The sequence below is a fragment of the Natator depressus genome, chromosome 21, assembly GCF_965152275.1.
Source record: "Natator depressus isolate rNatDep1 chromosome 21, rNatDep2.hap1, whole genome shotgun sequence".
NCBI lineage: Eukaryota > Metazoa > Chordata > Testudines > Cheloniidae > Natator > Natator depressus.
Window position 1 is genome coordinate 8,822,067 of NC_134254.1, and position 18,463 is coordinate 8,840,529.

The 18,463-nt window shown below is 40.3% G+C and overlaps 1 protein-coding gene across 1 annotated transcript in view; it reads left to right on the forward strand.

Annotated features, from left to right (window-relative positions):
• The window catches only part of USP49 (ubiquitin specific peptidase 49), a 58,035-nt gene extending 39,578 nt beyond the window's left edge, over positions 1-18,457 (forward strand). The window contains exons 5-8 of the mRNA XM_074936446.1: positions 1,866-2,070; positions 6,209-6,317; positions 7,657-7,862; positions 8,599-18,457. Coding sequence (XP_074792547.1) covers positions 1,866-2,070; positions 6,209-6,317; positions 7,657-7,862; positions 8,599-8,789 — 711 coding nt within the window. The 3' untranslated portion in view covers positions 8,790-18,457. The remainder of the gene's footprint in view (positions 1-1,865; positions 2,071-6,208; positions 6,318-7,656; positions 7,863-8,598) is intronic.
• The last annotated feature ends 6 nt before the right edge of the window (positions 18,458-18,463 follow it).

Here is an 18,463-nt window from a genome sequence, read left to right on the forward strand (position 1 = left end):
TTATTATGGGTTGAGTTAAAACCCCTTTAAACTAATGTGTGACTGTGCCCTTCCCTTAAGGTAGTTGTAAGAAACACTTGAGGGGCCACACCTAAAACAAGGCCTAATAGAATCTGCTCAGAAACTAACACCATGTGGTGTGGGGGAGAGGGTGGTTCCACTGGGTATTGTGACCAGGAGTAAAGGGGTGGATGTGTGAGTGAGAGAGTGAGTGAGTGGGAAAGCAGAAGACACAGATACTGAGAACAGAGAGAGAGGGAGAGGGCATGGCTACACTTGCAGATGTAGAGTGCTTTGAGTTAAACCAGCCTTTGCAGAGCGCAGTGGGGAAAGCACTGCAATCTGTCCACACTGACAGCTACAGGCGCACTGGCGTGGCCACATTAGCAGCTCTTGCCACAGCCACAGAGAGCAGTGCATTGTGGTAGCTATCCCAGCATGCAAGTGGCTGCAACATGCTTTTCAAATGGCGGGGAGCGGACTGGAGTGTGACAGGGAGTGTGTTGTGTGTATGTGGGGGAGAGAGTGGGTTTTGGGGGGGGGCTGAGAGCATGTCAGCATGCTGTCTTGTAAGTTCAGAGAGCAGCAGACCCCCCCCCCCCGCCACACACACACACACACACACACACAGCATCCCACAGTAATGGTTGCTTTGTCTCGGAGCACGTAAGCAGCTGGCTGTCAGAAACGGAGCTTTCAAAGGGCATATCCGCATTCCTACAGCGAGTTCAAAACAATGAGAAGAGTGGCCACTTGATTTAAGGGGATTATGGGACGTTTCTGGAGGCTGATCAGAGCGCAGTAATACAACACTTCATTCACACTGACGCCCGGGCGTTTCAGCGAAGGCGCAACAAGCGTTAATCTCGCTGAGGTGGAGTACCAGGAGCGCTCTAGCCATGGAGTCAGAGCGCTCTACGTGCCTTGCCAGTGTGGACGGGTAGTGAGCTAGGGCGCCCGGGGCTGCTCTAATGCGCTCTAACTCGCAAGTGTAGCCAAGCCAAGAGGTAGCTGGTGAGCCCAGTGTGACCCTGGAAAAGCTAAGAGAGCGCTTTTGGCTCTGTTGGCTAGAGGTTTGGGGCTGTAAGCTAAGGGCATGTCTTCGCTAGCAACATTAAAGCGCTGCCGTGTAGTCACAGTACCAGCGCTGGGAGAGAGCTCTCCCAGCACTATAAAAAAAACCCACCTCCACGAGGGGAGTAGCTGCCAGTGCTGGTGCACTGTCTACACTGCCACTTTACAGTGCGGAAACTTGCAGCACTCGGGGGTGTTTTTTCACACCCCTGAACGAGAAGGTTGCAGCACTGTAAAGTGGCAGTGTAGACAAGGCCTAAGAAACTTGTCTTGTTTTTGGTTCCTCCTGCATCTGGAGAAGCAGAACTTTGTACGTTCCTTGTAAATAAACAAGATCGGATCAAAGAAATACTTGACTACCACTGATTTCTCCTCCTAATGGGAACATTTCCAGGGCCCTGAACTTTGACTAGCCACTTGGGTCAAAAAGGGGCGACAGTATTAGAAAATAGTTCAGAACTATTGAGACATGTATAATAATACTTTGCAGTTATATAGCACTTTTCAGCTGAGGATCTCAAAGCACGCTACAAAGATAAGTATCATCCCCATATACATTGTGAAAGAGCCGTAGAGAGGTTTAATGACTTGACCAAAATCACACAATGAGTCATGGTCAATATTGGGAATAGAACCCGTTTCTCTGGACTGCCAGCCCAATTTCCTGTCCACTGGACTGGATTGCCACACGGGCATAACCAAACGATTCTTTGGCCCACGTGAATATAAATGCCTATACTGTAGGTATGTGTACACATAACATCATTTGTGTATAAACCTTTCCTTTCCAGGTCACCTGCATAACATGCAACTACAAATCCAACACCATTGAGCCCTTCTGGGATCTTTCCCTGGAATTCCCTGAACGCTATCACTCTATTGAGAAAGGGATTGTCCCCGTTAACCAGACAGAGTGCATGCTGACAGAAATGTTGGCCAAGTTCACAGAAACAGAAGCTCTGGAAGGGAGGATATATGCGTGTGACCAATGCAACAGTAAGTGAAGTGCTGATGCTTTACCTGCAGCTTAGATACACTGTCCATTGTTCCGGGTAAGAGATGTTCATAGTGCACTTTTGTGTGTGTGTGTGTGTGTAAATCTAAAAATTGGTACCTCGATGCATGTGTGAGAGAGGGGTGTGTTTGTTATATTTTTTTTAAAAATACCCACACCCTTCATCACTACTCTGTTCTGGTGCAGGTTCTTCCTGTTGATAGCTTCTGCACCTTCTGTGTACCAGTTCAGAACTGACCAGGTGTTCCTTTTATCATTCCTTACATTCAGCAGCACAGATTGCTAAGAATATATTTTGACCCCATCTATAACTGCTCCCTCCTACTATGACTTTCTTTAGTTGGTTGCTTCCTCTGCCCCACTTAAATCAGTCACAGTAATTTTGGGGGGGGAGAGGTGAGATTGTGGAGGCAGGTACAAAAGGAAGTTTATCATCTTCTTTTCTTCCCTGTCATGGCAGAAATGAACAAACTATCCTGGCCAGGTGTGTTGTTGTTTGTCCTGCAGTATGTGAGTTTTAGTGTAGTCCTGGTGAGTTGCAGTGTAGGCTTAGCATCATGTCTCCTTCAGGCACTGTAGATTTGAGCATTTTTGTCTCTGCAGCTGTAGCTTTCAGTCAAAGAGTTCTAAAGGGCCACCATGTCAGAGAAAAGGTGCTCACCTTTCTTTGTGACTAGTAAGTGTCTTTACCAATGAGCTGAAATTGCTATTTGACTCTCAAATTAGTGTATTTTCTGTTAAGTGAACATGTGCATCTCACTACTCTCATTTAGAATATATCTCTTGTTAGCTTTCCCGGTGGTCTGAGGATTAATATTAGGGCATGTGAATACTGCAGAAAACTTTCCAAGAACATTTGCTTACGTTTTTGAACGAAGTAATTTTGAGCTTGTGAATAATCATGTGGTTTAGTTGTACTGGCACCCACATTCACCAAAACTGAATTTCAGATTCTGACACGTGATTATTTATGATGGCGTCATTATATGTTCATCCAGTTGGGAGGAAACAGAGTGACTTATTTGACCTGTCACAACTAATCAGCACAGCTGAAATAGCAATCCGTCTTTTTAATCACAAATTTATTAAATACTTTCAGATAAAAAATCTGAGGAAATAGCCATCTGCTTGTGGATAGTCTATAAGCAAAAGAGGGAACTAATTTCATCAGCTAAATTATTTGCTGTGAATCATTCACACAAATCTGATCAGTATTGTTCAGTTTGGCTTGTGTCTTAGCCTTGTATTCTGCAGTTCTTGTTTGTGCAGACCTAAAGTTTGCTGATGTAAAGTTTGCTGATTATAATTGAATCGGATAAGGAAGCATTAACTGAAAAAAAGCAAGTCCTAGTGGGAGGCAGCAGTCCTACCAGTAGATGCCAAAAATCATTGGTGGTACTGCCTGTCAGAAGTGATAAAGAGAAGGAGCAACCCATCTGTTCTGAATTGGTTCAGTGAGATGCAGAAATCCACTTAACAGGTACATTTCTTATTGGAAGCTCTGGCTGTCACCTGTCCATTTTTTTTCTTCCCTTTTTCTAAGCTGTGTCCTCTGTGCCCTGGTGAAGTTGACAGGTTCCGATTAGGAAAAAAAGACCCCCCCCCCCCCCACTTTTATCCCATCTTTTGTCGATAAATTTTAAAATAGTCTTTACCCTGGAGTAAACTTGCTTCCGTATGCAGGCACACTTCCCTTCTGCCCTACCAGGCTTGGTATCTTATTGAAAGCTCTCATCTCTAACTTGATTCATATGAATCTCATCCTCCTCCCTCGCCCCCACCCCCCGCCCCCAAAGATAGTGAAGTGCAGGATTACTTGCTCTATCTATGCAGTATAAGTGAGTCAAATCAGTCTGTCAGTAGAACACAGTGCCAGATTTTGCAAGCTGATATTCAGTCCTTTTGGATGGAGGTAAAAACAAAAATGTTGAAGACAGAAATGGATTGTGTAGGGTGTTGCATATAATGCTTTAGCTCTAGTGATTTCCAAAAACAAACAAATAAATACACCTTTCCTTCCTCCCCCCAGCCCTTGGTAATCGAAAATTTTGTTTCAATATTTGCTGTTTTACATTTTTTTTTTTTTTTTTTTTTTTGAAAAGCAACATAAAATATCTCATCTCAGTCTCTTGAGAAACCACGCGTCAGACACTTAAGATAGACTGTGCTGCATAAAGCCAACTAGCCAACATGACTGTATGCGATACTCCTTCCTTGTTTGAATGCTGAGTTACAGAGGAGGCTGAGTTAGCAAAGGTCTGTTATGAAGCAGTTATCTCTGTATTCTCTTTATGAAAAAATGAAGCGCACATTTCAGAACCTTTGCTTTCAGTGAGTGGGGGTGGAGGTGTTTGCTAGATATATAATAGAGTGGCTTTTTATTTTATTTTATTTTTGCCTTGAAACTACTTTCCCTCCGCCTCAGTTTGTTGGCAACTCGCTTAAACATGAAAATGATAGCCCATTGGGAAACACGTGACATTTGTTCTTTGTTGTTTATGGTTAAACGTGGGATACATCGCTTTCTATAAGGATTAATTAGTAGAACACAAGCAGAGTTAATAAAAATTGGTTAATTTTTTAGATACAAATTCTGAACTCCTTACTTGGCTTTTACAAAATCCTGATGCAATAAAGGCAACAATTTTGCCTGCGCAATTATGTGAGTAAATATGGAGAGGCAATCATCAGGATTTGCCCCTTCATTGTAGTTTAATTCAAACCTGTTTAAGGTGAAGTACAAAGAACGTTTTTAGAATGTAGTTTTTTATAATTTTGTTCTCTCCCATCAAAGAGAGCTACTTCTACAGGGTTTATGGGGACAGTTATATTTTTAATTTAATAACAAATCTGCTAGTTGATAGAATGTAAATAGTGGCTAAGAATCCTTTTGATTCTTTTACTGTTCGTTCTCAGATTGCTTTCGTTGTTGGCAAAGTGTTGATTATGGCACCTTCATTGTACTGTAATCTGTGCTCTGCAGTGGTAGCTCCACTCAGCACTGTAACAAATCACTCCAATTAGAATAAATTATTTTATTCTTGTTGATTGTACTTTATGGCATGGATTACAACACTCCAAAGTGAGAATCCATGCTCTGCAAACCCTGGGCTCAAGGCAGCGTAAGGAGCCACCTCTTAATTTTACGTTCCTGTTAGTGATCAAAATTTTACTTAAAAAATAGCAAATAGAAGTTGACAGTGAGTGGTTGTGGAGATGAGAACTTAAGGGCCTCTGTTTTCCATTTGCTCACCCAAGCCGCACACCTTACTACCCCTTTGCTTTTATTCTCCCACTCTCTCCATTCTTTCCCTTGTGGACCCCTACACACGAAACTGCGTCTTTGATCTGGTCACCAGGCCTTCACCCTCTTCTCCTTCAAGTGGCTTCTTAAAACACCCCTTTTCCATTTAGCCATATACACTTTACTCTCCCCTCTCATAGTCACAAGTGAAAAATCTTCCAGATACGCACATTGCTAACCCACAGTAACCACATGATCTTTCCATGGTAACCCTTGTCCTCACAATATTTGTTGCAATGTCTTGTCAAACTATCTTAACTTAGACTATCAGCTCTTCAGCACAGGAACACAGTCTTTTATCTGCCTGTAAAGCTCCGTACACAGTTCTGGTGCTGTATTTAAAAAAAAAAAAAAATCCACAATGCTTTTTCAATAACTTGGGGACAACCTAGCATTATTTAGCATTGACACTAGCTGTATGCTCTATGGTCCCAGCCATCTCTTTATCAGCCCTGTTGTACATCGCAGTGTGAAATATTAACAGAAGCAGCTTGAAACTGATAACTGAAGGCATGAAGATTATAAGCAGCACAAAAATGTGAAGTTGTGAATATTTTAAACAGCATGGTTTACCGTTCCAATAAATCCATGGGGTAGGAATCCTCCTGCTTAGAAGTTGCAGATGCAGGTGTTTGTAAGCAAAACTTCCCCTGGTGTACCTCTATCCTTATTCACTTTGTATTTCGCTGGTAAGTCTTTGCTGTGAGCTGACCTGACTAAAAAGGAAGAAGGAAGGGTTTGTCATGTGCCGCTTCCTCTTTTGAAGACAATTTACAACCCAACCTATGTTTTATGCCTTTCTTAAACTTTTGTAGGCAAACGACGGAAGTCTTCTCCTAAACCTCTTGTTCTGAGTGAAGCTAAAAAGCAGTTAATGATCTACAGACTACCTCAGGTCCTCCGGCTGCACCTTAAACGATTCAGGTGAGTTTTGCGGGCCACAGGTAGTGTTTAGCAAGGGAAATAGTTGCATGGAAAAGATGTGCTACCTTCTTTTTGGACATGAGTGGTTCATACACACTATGAAATTATCTTATTTCCTGCATAGTGCAAGCAAATAAAACATCTTACACCAGCAAATGTTTAATTCACAGCACAGGAGGCTTGTGTACTCAGTGTAGTGTCCTTATTAAAATGGGTATCTTGCTCTTAGGCTACATTTCCGCTTCAAGCTAGGGGGGCGATTCCCCTGCTCATGTACACATGCTTGTGGTAGCTCTCATTGAGCCAGCACAAGTATAAATAACAGTGCAGCCGCAGTGGCATGGGTAATGGGGGCACAACTGAGCCATGCCAAGTACAAACCCACCTGAAACTGGCAAATATGTACTTGGCTTGGCTCACCTGTGCTTTTATTGCCACTACTCATGCTATTGTGGCTGAACTGATATTTATATTTGGACTGTCCTGATGAGAGCTAGCGTGAAAGTGTGTACACGAGCTGGAGAATCACACCCCTACCTCTGTTGTGTAGACATAGCCTTAATGTTTTTGCAAATACAAATACTGGTCAGCGTGTGTAAATATTAATATAGTACAACTATGTATCCTTTGTGCAGTGCATTCAATGCCTGCCTGAGTTTGCAGCAGCCTGAAACAGCTCCAAATTGACTCTCTTCATTCAGTGGAGTTTCTGATTATGACCGTTTTAGATATCAACATTAACATCTATTAAGCCCTGGTAAAAGTGGGGATAATCATGAAAAGTTGCAGTCTATTGAGAGAGGCATCTCATTTTGGAAACACGGTGGTAGGTTTTCATCTATGGAACTTGCTCCCCCTGGTAATTTATCTGACCCCCACTTTTGCCACTTCTAGGTCATGTTTTTTGTTCTGTTTTTTCCATAATATATCAGATGCTGATACTACAGTTGGAAAGTGTCTTTTTGACTGATAAACCCAGCCCTAGTGTACTTGTTATGGGGGAGTATGCTTCGTATTTGGGGAAGTTTATATCCATAACTGAATCTCGTAAGTGGTGCTGAGACAACACTTTTATATGGGGCTATATTACACTTAGAGCATTTCCTGGGATTATTTCACACCAGTCTACAAACTATAATAGACTTCAGAGTGGGAGCAAGAAGAAAAACATATTTAACGTCTACCTCTCCCCAGTGGTAAAAATTCTTCAAAATCTCTTAGTAGCAGCAGCTTACTGGTCCCATCCCCACTTTTCCCCAGCTCCCTACCACTTTATTTCTTTGTAAAGTCCTTGAGTGTCTGGGGGGGTTTATTTTGATTGCATGCATTTCTGTTGCAGGTGGTCTGGACGTAATCACCGTGAGAAGATTGGGGTTCATGTCCTCTTTGACCAGGTATTAAACATGGAACCTTACTGCTGCAGGGACTCTCTCTCCTCTCTTGACACAGAGACCTTTGTCTATGACCTCTCCGCTGTGGTGATGCATCATGGTAAAGGGTTTGGCTCAGGACACTACACAGCATATTGCTACAACACAGAGGGAGGTGCGTGTGCCTTATTACTGGGGAAACAGATTTTAAAAGTCTGTTTAATATTTTGTTCCATAGACTTAGTGTATTTTAAAGGTTTATAGTCAGAGCTTTAAATAAAATTTATTGCCATTCCATAGCTTTATTTCCAGTAGCATGTATTTGCATAAGGACCAAAGACTGCTTTTCCTTTCCCTTCCTTGTAGCCCACTGGGATGGCTTTACTGCTTGCTTCGTACCATCAGCGTTTCATTGTCTTGTGCTACGTAACTCGATTGTGCTGCTCTGATTGGCATCTTTCTGACCCTACTTGGGATGGGGATAATACAGAAAATGTGCTGAAACTGGAGCTGGACTAGTCATGAATAACATCCACAGTGTTTTTCTAAATTCCCGAACACTTACCTCTTTCCACAGCATGAGTATTGATACTACTCTTCCCCACCTTATTACAGAGAAGGGAGAATTATAACTGGGCCTGTCTTGAAAGCTTTTAGTTTTTGTTAGTTGAGGAGGTTTTTTTAGGATATAATATAAAATCAAGTTACAGCTCAACCACATAGTGGTAAACTGGGTTAATAGCATAGAAACGCTATGCAGGCCTGCTAACCTGCAGGTTAAAACACCTCTCTTTTCCCCCTCCCCTGGAAATTCCCATTTCTTGTGATTGTTTTTAGGGTACGTTTATAAGAGACAATCAAAAGGATTATGGTCTCGTTACTAATGTCCTCTTTCTTCCTTTGGTTCCTAGGTTTTTGGGTCCACTGCAATGATTCCAAACTGAATGTATGTAGCGTGGAGGAGGTGTGCAAAACCCAGGCCTACATTCTTTTTTACACTCAAAGAACAGTGCAGGGCAAAGCAGGAATCTCAGAAACACAACTCCAAGCTCAGGTGCCGTCCAAAAACAGCGATAAGGACAGAAGACTGACATTCCCATGATGGGAAGCATTAATAACTCAACTGACTCTCTCAGTTTTTTAAACCATTGGTGTTCACACATCATTCCTCTTCGTAGGAATAAAGGCTTACTGCAGGAACAGATCAAATCACCATGTTTGCCACCCCAGGGTCCGGAAAAATGCCTATCAGGCTGTGCAATTCCGTCATAGAAAATTGTAGTCAGAATCTTTTCTTCTTTTTTTTAATTGGTAAAACTCACTTTCCTCAAAACAGCCACAGATGCCTAGTATCGTTCATCTTATTTCAAAAAGAAATTAAATGAAGCATGTAAAAGTAAGTACAACCCATTTGTTCATCCAGAATACAAACCTATCAAACTGACTCCCAAATTCGCTAGTAATTAATACTGATTACAAAAAACATCTCCAGAAAAAATAGAGGTACAGTAGAATCTCACTTAACCTTCATTCCCTTGATGTCAATGATATTCTCTGGTGTGAATCACTTACCCAGTCGTTTCCCACCTGTGTTTGTCTGAGTGGCTTCAATTTCCCCAAAATATCTTGAATAGATGGAGTTGTATTTTTCAAAAGGCATTCTTGCTGGAGAGTCTTCTAAGGCCCTTTGCCCTAGGAAAACGTTTCACCAAGCCTTAATCACATTGTCTGTAACAGTGCTGAAAACATTTTGAAAACAGATTAGTGCACATAGGACGCCACCAGTAGAGGAAGGGACTAGAGGATGCCCATTACTGACTTCCATTGTCAGCAACGGATCATTTTCTGAGTATTGACAGGGCCTAAATTTAGCATTGGTACACACATGGCAGCATTTTTCTATAACTGGACTGAATTGACTTGGAAATTTAGTGTTCATTTCTGATATGGAATGTGATAAATGTGGTTCTGCTCTGGAGAGAGATCATGTAAAAGTGGAACCTTTTGATTGATCAATCTGCCCCAGTACACGTTCAGAATCCTGTCTGCAGACGTTAGCAGCAAAAATAAGTGTGAGTTGTTTTTTATTCCTGTTAGCGCTACAGTGCCAACGCAGCTATAGGGGAGTGTGCTGGATTTTGGAGTTTTTTTGTGCATAAACACAATTGCTTACTAAATTCCAACCTGTTACGCTTATGCATGTTTGTTGAAGACAATGAGATTACATAGACATTATGGAGGGAAGAATTTGGCCAGCCACATCTTTATTTCAAGTGGTGGCTTGGCTCTCAAATCCCAGTTTGAGTTTGCAGAGCTGCAGACTTGTAAAAACATCTTTATACTTGCAATCTGAGCTTGGTATAGAAATCACTGAAACACAGCAACCATAGGGCCTCACGGTACCATTTTAGTCTCTTTTCTCAGTAGAACCACACTTAAAACATTTATTTAGTTTGAGGATTGTGCTGTCCATGTTCAATTTTAGAGATCAGACCTGAGAGTTTGAAAGAGGGTCTCTTGTTCCCTGTGCAGTCAGTCTTGTTTGGTGGAGATGGCTAAGGTGGAAACAATTTAAAAATCCAGTGGGACATTTTAAACCTCAGAAATTTAAACTTAAAATCCAGATAAAAAGTCCTGAAATCATTGGTTTTCCTTCTTTCCTTTTATTCTTGTCAGCATTTGCCCACCAGATATAAACTAATTGGCAGAGCCATCCTGTTGTTCTAGAGGGTGGGATAAATTTCCTGAAGTAATACCCTCTTGCCATTGCCACTATCATGACAATTAACCTCCTGTCTTAAGGGCAAAACAGACTCTCCTCTCAGGTTGTTGTTAATCACTCCAACTATCCGGGAGGGAGCAGTATGGCAGGGCAGACAACCAACTCCTTTCCTGTCACCAGAGCAGAGACTGAGTGTGTCACCTCAAGGAGACACTGGTCTTCACTGTCCTGGAGAGTGGGAGTTGCTCAAGAATCCATGTTTCCTGTATGTCTGAGCAACGTGTTGCTTTGGAGCCTACAAAAATTGCCTGGTTTTGTTTTGCTAGTAACTGTAATTTCAGAATTCTAGATTTTCACTCACTGGAGGCAGAGCAATTTGAGGCAGTCCCATAGGTGCTAATGAAATTTGTTTTGTTTTTAAAAAAAAAAAAAAAAAAAAAAAAAAAAAGCCTTATCTGTAACTAGGCTTGGAAGGATTTGATTTTTATTTCTTATGAATTCTGACAGGTATTTGTTTATTTCCTAGGTGTATGTACTGATTTTTTGGGGGGCAATTCAAGGAAATAAAAACAAACCCCATAGATAGTAACTATTCAAAATGTAATGGGCCAAATTAAGACAGAATGTAAGGAGATTCAACTCCACTGAATTCACTGCAGTCCAAATTTGGCCCAGGGAATGTAAAAGTTGAGGTCCGTAAGATTTAGAAACAAAATCATGCAGCTGTGATTATCAAATATTTATAAGCATGATTGGTTCTTTGCTAATACAAAAAGTACATACTTATTAGTCCAAACAATATTTGAAAGAAAAAAGTAGAGAAGAGAAAAAGCTGAAGTACTAAAATACCTTTTTAATCTTTTTTGGGGGTGGAGGGAAAAATAGATATTTTCCAAAGCACTGATTATCCTTCCAAGCCTATCAGTTCTTTTAAGATGAAATTGGACCCATTATTTAACAGAAAGTAGATTATTTGCTTTTAAACAGCAGATTCACAGTTTACCATGACTGATGACCATAATGGCAAATTTACTTTCTGAAAACTCCTGCCATGGTAACGCTGTTATAGAAAAGTCTATGATATAAAGGCAAACCACAATGCAGCATTACAATTGTTACTGCAGTGAGCCTAGACTTATCACTATGAATGCTCATCTTTTGACTGAGTGTGTTGCATTAATATTTGAATTCAGGTAGTAATACAGTTGTCACTTGAATTGAGTAGGTTGCAGAGAGGAAAGGGAGGCTGGAAGGAGGATGTACATTTAGCCATCAATGTATCAGATTTCCCAAGCAGATTTGTAGCATTTGCTGTTGACATCTTTTGAGATTAGTGGCCTCTCCATATGACATTAACCCAGTAGTGCTGAGATGTGGAGAAATTGCAGTCAGAAAAAATGACTTACCCTGGTAGGGAAGGAAATAATTATACTTTAAATTAAACTTGCTTTTTCCAACACTGTGAGGTTTCTGTAATATTTAGCTTTTATTTGGAAGCGATAGCGTATAGCATTTTTTATGCTGTTTGGTTTATATTTGTCTACTGCAGGCTTCTTTATATAAGCATCGCCCAGTGCTCCCACTGTGCTGTACACTGTTTTATAGTGTCCTGGTTGCCAGAAATTCTGATTGGAAGTTACATGTCTAGGTCAATAAGATGAAGATGTTACTTGCAATTACAGTGAAGTCCACTTAAGTGAATGCTTGACAAAAGTGTAACCTATCAAATAAACTTTGTCCCTCCTTAATCCTATGAGTCAAATTATGCTCAGACACCGGCATATACTTAGAGTAGCTCAGTTGAAGTCAATTGAATTACTGCAGATTTAGGTCCCTATCCTGCAAACACATAACATATGGGTGCTACCTGAATCATGCAAGTAGTCCCATTTACTTTAATAAGACTACTCATGTGAGTAGTTATGTACAGTAGTTATGTTGGCAGAATCAGATCCTTAAATTGGTGTAATTAAGAGCAGAATTTGGTCCCGTATGGGTAGTTAAAATTCTTCAATTTAAAAAAGAAAAAATGGGTGGAACAGGCTAATATCTCAATTCTTTTTTAAATGACTGGATGAATAAGAAATTGTGCCTGCTCTGTACAAGTTTATTGGCTTGATGGAAACCGTTTGCAAGAGATCGCTGCTGCATATGCAAATACAAGGATGTCGATGACCAAATTTGTAAGGCTCTGAAGCAGCAACTAATGCTAGCCTTAAACCTTTAGAGTGCTACAGTAGACGAAAAATAGTCACCATTTTTTCTGTCCTACCTTTGCTCCTGTGGCTTTCTAGGAGCCCAATCCTGTCAGGTGAACAGAGCCTCCTGAGAGCGGTGGTGCTGAGCAACACCCAAAGCTAATGGGAGTTGAATGTGATTGGCACCTTGCAGGATAGGCCTCTAGAAGCACAGGAAGCTGCTGTAAATTAATGAATTACTTATACTCGTACGTATGTGCAGCTTGAAATATGGAGGCACGACCAGCACCTCCTTAATCTATTTAAATCTTAAGTAAACCAGCTTTATTTCACTTAGTTTTTTAAATATGAAAATCTTAAAATTTACAACTTCATGGTCAGGTTAAGTCCCAAGGTCTGCTGAGGTAGTTGGAAAACATTGTCTTAGGCTAACTTCACCACTAGCAAGTTAATTACTACTACTTCCCAGTACCTTACTCTCTTACTGCCTGCACTGCCAAGTTACACTATGCACTGGGTGAAGAGGAATTTCAATGCAAAATACTGAAAGCTGACAAAGTTTTTTGTAGTCTACTGACTAGATGAACTCCAGTTTGATAACTTCAAACATTGTCACAGGTGAGGCAGTAGATAGAATAATGCATATTAAACAGTCTGGGACTGAGCTGTCATATTGGAATTGTTCCCTTCCGGGTGACAGGACCACCTCCACACAGTTAAGAACTTCCAGACATCTTGAGTGTAGAAATAAAATTGGAAATGGTAAAAATGTTAAATGTGTCCTATGGACTCGTAAGCAGAGATTATTTTTGTTTTTAAAAGACAAGGCTTCTAGTGTAAATAGTCTCCCTGCCATACAGAAGCTCTGATAGAATATGCTTAGTTACTTCCCAGTGGGAGAGACAAGCAAGTGGGTGTTGACTGCCATCAAAATACCCCAGCATAAAATGGGAGAGGTCAACAGTATTACAGACAGAAAAATTTGAAAAAAAAAAGGGGGGGGGGCAGGAATGGGAGACTGGGAAAGGGATTAGTTTTACCTACTGATAAAGCTTTGTGAACTAATTTTTATATGATTCATTAAATTTGGTGCCTTGTATCCAATTACATTTTGCATGGGACCGAAAAGTTGGGAGTTTTAAAAGAATTTCCCCTCTCATCATTCAAGTGGCAGACAAATCTGTATGTTTTTTACAAGTACTTTTCAGTGTCATTGACATTTTTACATTTCATATCTGTACGTGAATGAAGAAAAACAGTTCTTACCAGCAAGTTCGGAACTTGGTGTATTTTGGTGTACATGTCTGAAATCTCTGTGTTTGTAATAACTCAAATGACTACTTGTTCAAAGGCAGAACATGTTTGTTTGTTTGGTTTTTTTTTTATTTTCTTTCTATGTTACTCAGACCACTTCCAATCAGGTCAGTAAGGTTACACCTCTCAAAACAAGAACCTTATTTATAATAAGACCTGTGTTATATGAGGGATAAAATCTCCACTTGCAGCATTTTGGTAGAGTAGTAGGAGTTTTGGAAAGGCCTTTCTGATTTAAACATATTGACTGATAATTGGAGACTTAAGAGGGGGGGGGGGAGAGAGTTACCTTTGACATGGTACTATTTGCACAGATTTACCAGTTAGCAGTGTAGTAAACAATCCCACAATACTGCAGTTTCATATGCAAGATGCACGGTTGTTTAAGGTGGCTAAATATCTCTACTTAAACTGTACATGATAAAATCCCAACTCCTGCTCTGAATGCTGCCTTCTTTTGTGTCTAATCTCTGCACCTGGTTTGAGATTAGCCAGGGAGGAAGGAGTTGAGTAGGAATTTCTTGCCTGTGGGAATATAAAACCTAAACTGGGAGGGTTTTTGGTTTCTATTACATTAATATTGATATCCATGTATTTACAAGTGGGAATGTGAAGCATTCTTGCAAGTTTTTAAATTTATAAAACCACAGCACAGGTTTCATGATCAAAAACTGCATTTGTTAGTTACCTGTACCAATTTGTAATTAGTTGTCTTAGTTAATTTTAGGGTATGCCTTGGGCCAATCCTTCCATTGTGCTTGTTTTATTTTGTGTGTATGTATGAGTTCCAGTTGTTCTAAGAATAATTTGTATGGTTGACCAAAATGCTTTCAAAAGGAACTTTTAAACTGGAACAAGTCGTCTTAAAAATGTTTTCAACTTACATTTCCAAAAGGAAAAAAAAAATGACCAGCCCAGTGGGCCCAAGACTGACTTTAACCACTGTTAACTATTTATTGTTTGACGCTTGTGCATGAACAGCTCTTTTACTGAATTCTGTTCAGGTTGGAGTTTGGGAAAGGGAAGGAGTTAAAAAAACAACTCACTGACAAAGCTGAAGTGACCACTGTAAAATGTTTTGGAGTATATGTAGATGAGGCAGGAAGAGTTTAATCACCAGAGGATCCAGCAGTGAATGCTTTTGTGTGTGGGTGGTGGCGGCAGCAAAGGGCATAAAATCCAAGAATGGAATCTGATCAGCAGCAAAATCCTAACCTTTGAGGGCCTGCCACTTATACTTTTTGTAGAATGAATGGTTAAGTTTAATGGAAAACTATTCCTTCTCAGAAACTATCCACTCACTTCTCTGGAGATTTAAAGAAAAATATAAAGGAAGTCACCTGCTTAAACCCCACAATGGTCACTTGGAGGTAAAAAAGGAATGAATAGACAACTAATAGCTTGTACTTTGATTTAATATTAAAAAATTATGGTTAAGCATTTCAGGATAGAAAACTATTGCCTTAGATATGAGAGAGAAACTGAACTCTTTTCATGTTAAAATTAAACTCTGTAGAGAACTTTGTTGCTGGCTTTTTGCTTGATGAGCAGAAAGAACATCTAGGGCCTGAGATGGAACAGCATTTAGTGCACTTGTAATTAGAGTCTCAATCTAAGAGCTTGTCTACATGGTGGGGTAATGCATGCTCTGGGAGTGTAATTTTTTGAAGTGTACTGTTTGTTGCACATTAATAGGTCTGGCCTGCACACATTTTCTATCAGCATAACTTTTAATTAGGGTTGTGTAGTTTGGTTCTTTTAAACCAATAACTAAAGTGATACGATGTCCTACGTGTGGCTGGGTGAAAAGTACTTAACCCAGTATGGCTTATTCCCCTTCTCATTTGTGGAATAAGCTGCAGTGGGATATGTGTATAACAGCAGCCACACTGGAGAGTGGGGGGATTGTACCACTTTAGCTATACCAGTATAGTTAAACCACTACAACTCGTGTGTGTAGACAAGGCCTAACAATGTATCTATCAAAAGAGACAAGCTAGAGCCTTAAGTGAATGACTTTTTCTGCCAGCTTTTCCTGCTCTAGTCTAGAATCTGTCCCTTAATTTAAACAGTTGCCTAGATACACCTTGGCACCTTTCTGATTGGATAAGTAATGCTACCTTTAGTCTGTCCAACTCAGTACTCCTGCTCTGGCAAGGCTACAACTGTATACACTCCTGTCTAATCTTAGTAGAAAGCCCTTACCACTTGACAGTACCATTTGGCCTAACAATTAAAATTCACATAGGTACAGATTTCCCCCTGCCTCAAATAAACCACACAAATATGTGAAAACTCAACTTTGAGTAAGTGTTTGAGGGGCCCCTTGCTGGCTGCTGCCAATCAGAAGTGACCTTGATACTGGCACCATGAGGAGCCCATGGTGTGAAGTAGAACTGATCCATTTTAACTTAGCTTTAAATAAGCATTTACAAATTCAGGGGGAAACTTACTCAATGCCATAACTATTAGTGTCCATTAAAGAGAGAGTTCATATGAGAGGAAAAAAGTTATAAAAGTTAGCTAAGTTGTTTGCCTGAAATAAAATCCCCCTTGATGTTTTTCCAATGGTCTTCCCCTTCTTAATGTTTTAAAATCTGATTTAAACGTTCACATAACAGATAAACTTCATAGAATATCAGGGTTGGAAGGGACCTCAGGAGGTCATCTAGTCTAACCCCCTGCTCAAAGCAGGGCCAATCCCCAACTAAATCATCCCAGCCAGGGTTTTGTCAAGCTGGGCCTTAAAAACCTCAAAAGAAGGAGCTTCTACCACCTCCCTAGGTAATGCATTCTAGTGCTTCACCACCCTCCTAGTGAAAAAGTTTTTCCTAAAATCTGACCTAAACCTCCCCCACTGCAACTTGAGACCATTACTCCTTGTTCTGTCATCTGCTACCACTGAGAACAGTCTAGAGCCAGATTGTAAACTTCATTTACAATTTCTGATCATGGATTTCCAAGCTTCTTTATGGAATAGTGATTAAGTTTGGGATTTTGAAGATTGGATTGGCCTAATTCTTCTCCCATTAAATCAATAGGAATTACACCATTGACTTCAATAGGAGCAGTTAAACCAGGGCCAAGTACTTTTTAAAATCCCATTATAAAGTAACACTTTGCTTGGTGATCCTTGGAAGACTGCTGTCCTTTAAATATTTGTCAAGCCTGGAAAGAACAGAGTTTTCTTTTAACACTAAACATTCTCTTGAAAGCAGAAATGAAGAATGGATTTTTTTTGCTTTTTGAGCGAGAAACTCAAAGTGTGAAGGGGAAAAAAATAACTTGGCCAGATCGTTGGCTTTTCAGTGACTTTTGTGGGGAGCTTTAAGTCAAAGCTATGTGTAGCTGTAGTGCAGGCTTCTGCTACCTGATCGATAATTACCTAAGCTGATACACACCATGCTCTGGTAATTAACAAGGCTGTCTTAGCTGCAAGGACTTCCATAGATGATAGCTAGGAATCTAATTGCTGGCCATTTCAGTGCATAGATGTATTGGTGAAGGACTGCTCCTAATCTTATGTAAGTTAAACGAGCTCTATTTCAGTCAACATCCAGTAACTCACCATGACAGAATTGTGTGCCTAGAGCTGCATAACCTGGCTCCTGTCTGAACCCAAGTTCTAGGAAGAAGTTAGGGTGTTAAGTCAAAAACCTTTAGGAATCAAGTTTAAATCTATCCAATGTTCTTCCCTTTTTATTTTTGCTGGAAGAGGACATGTCTCCTGTTTAGTGAGACTTAAGTTCATAATGAGCATCCTTTGCTGAATACTGAAATACTTGTTCTGAAAATTTAGGCGGAGATTATTTCCAATTAACTTACTAGATAAAGCTGAAATTGACTTATTTCCTCCACCTGCTCTGAAGGGCCCTCACTGCACCCCCACCAAAAAACAGAAACCTGAATCTGTTGGCTGTGCTGTGTAGGACTCCTCTTAACACAGAGTAATAGATGAACTCATGCATAAAATTCCAAAGGATCTGAAGCCATGCTGCAGTGGTGCTGCATAATGCTCAGGGCTGGAACATGTGCTACTGTTTGTAGCTATAGCATGACAGTGCACATGATTAAAGCTAGAAAGGAGCAGTGCTTCTGAGCCTGTCCTCCATATCATCACTTTCACCTCCCATGGAATAGCCTCACCAAGATCAGCTGGATTCCAACAACAACTTAATGGTGGCAACTAGTAGAACCAGTCCAAGGCACTAAAATGCTATGCAACACCAAACAGCTTCTTCCCCAAGTATAACATACAATCATAATTCCTCTAAGAAAGAAATGCACCAGCTTTATCCTGTCTGAACATTTATCCGTGTACATTTCTGGTGGTTAGAGTTTACCTAGGGCTTTTAAAAATGTTTTCCCTTTGAATAAATAGCTGACAAGTCCTGCTTACAAACACAGGATTAGGACTTGTTCCTTTCTCTTTTGGGTGTGAAATATGAATCATGTTTTTATGATTTTTGTAAATCTTTACTCTTTTTTACACCTTGTTTTGTAAGATGAAGTTTCCTATTAAAAGAATAAAATTCCAGTGCA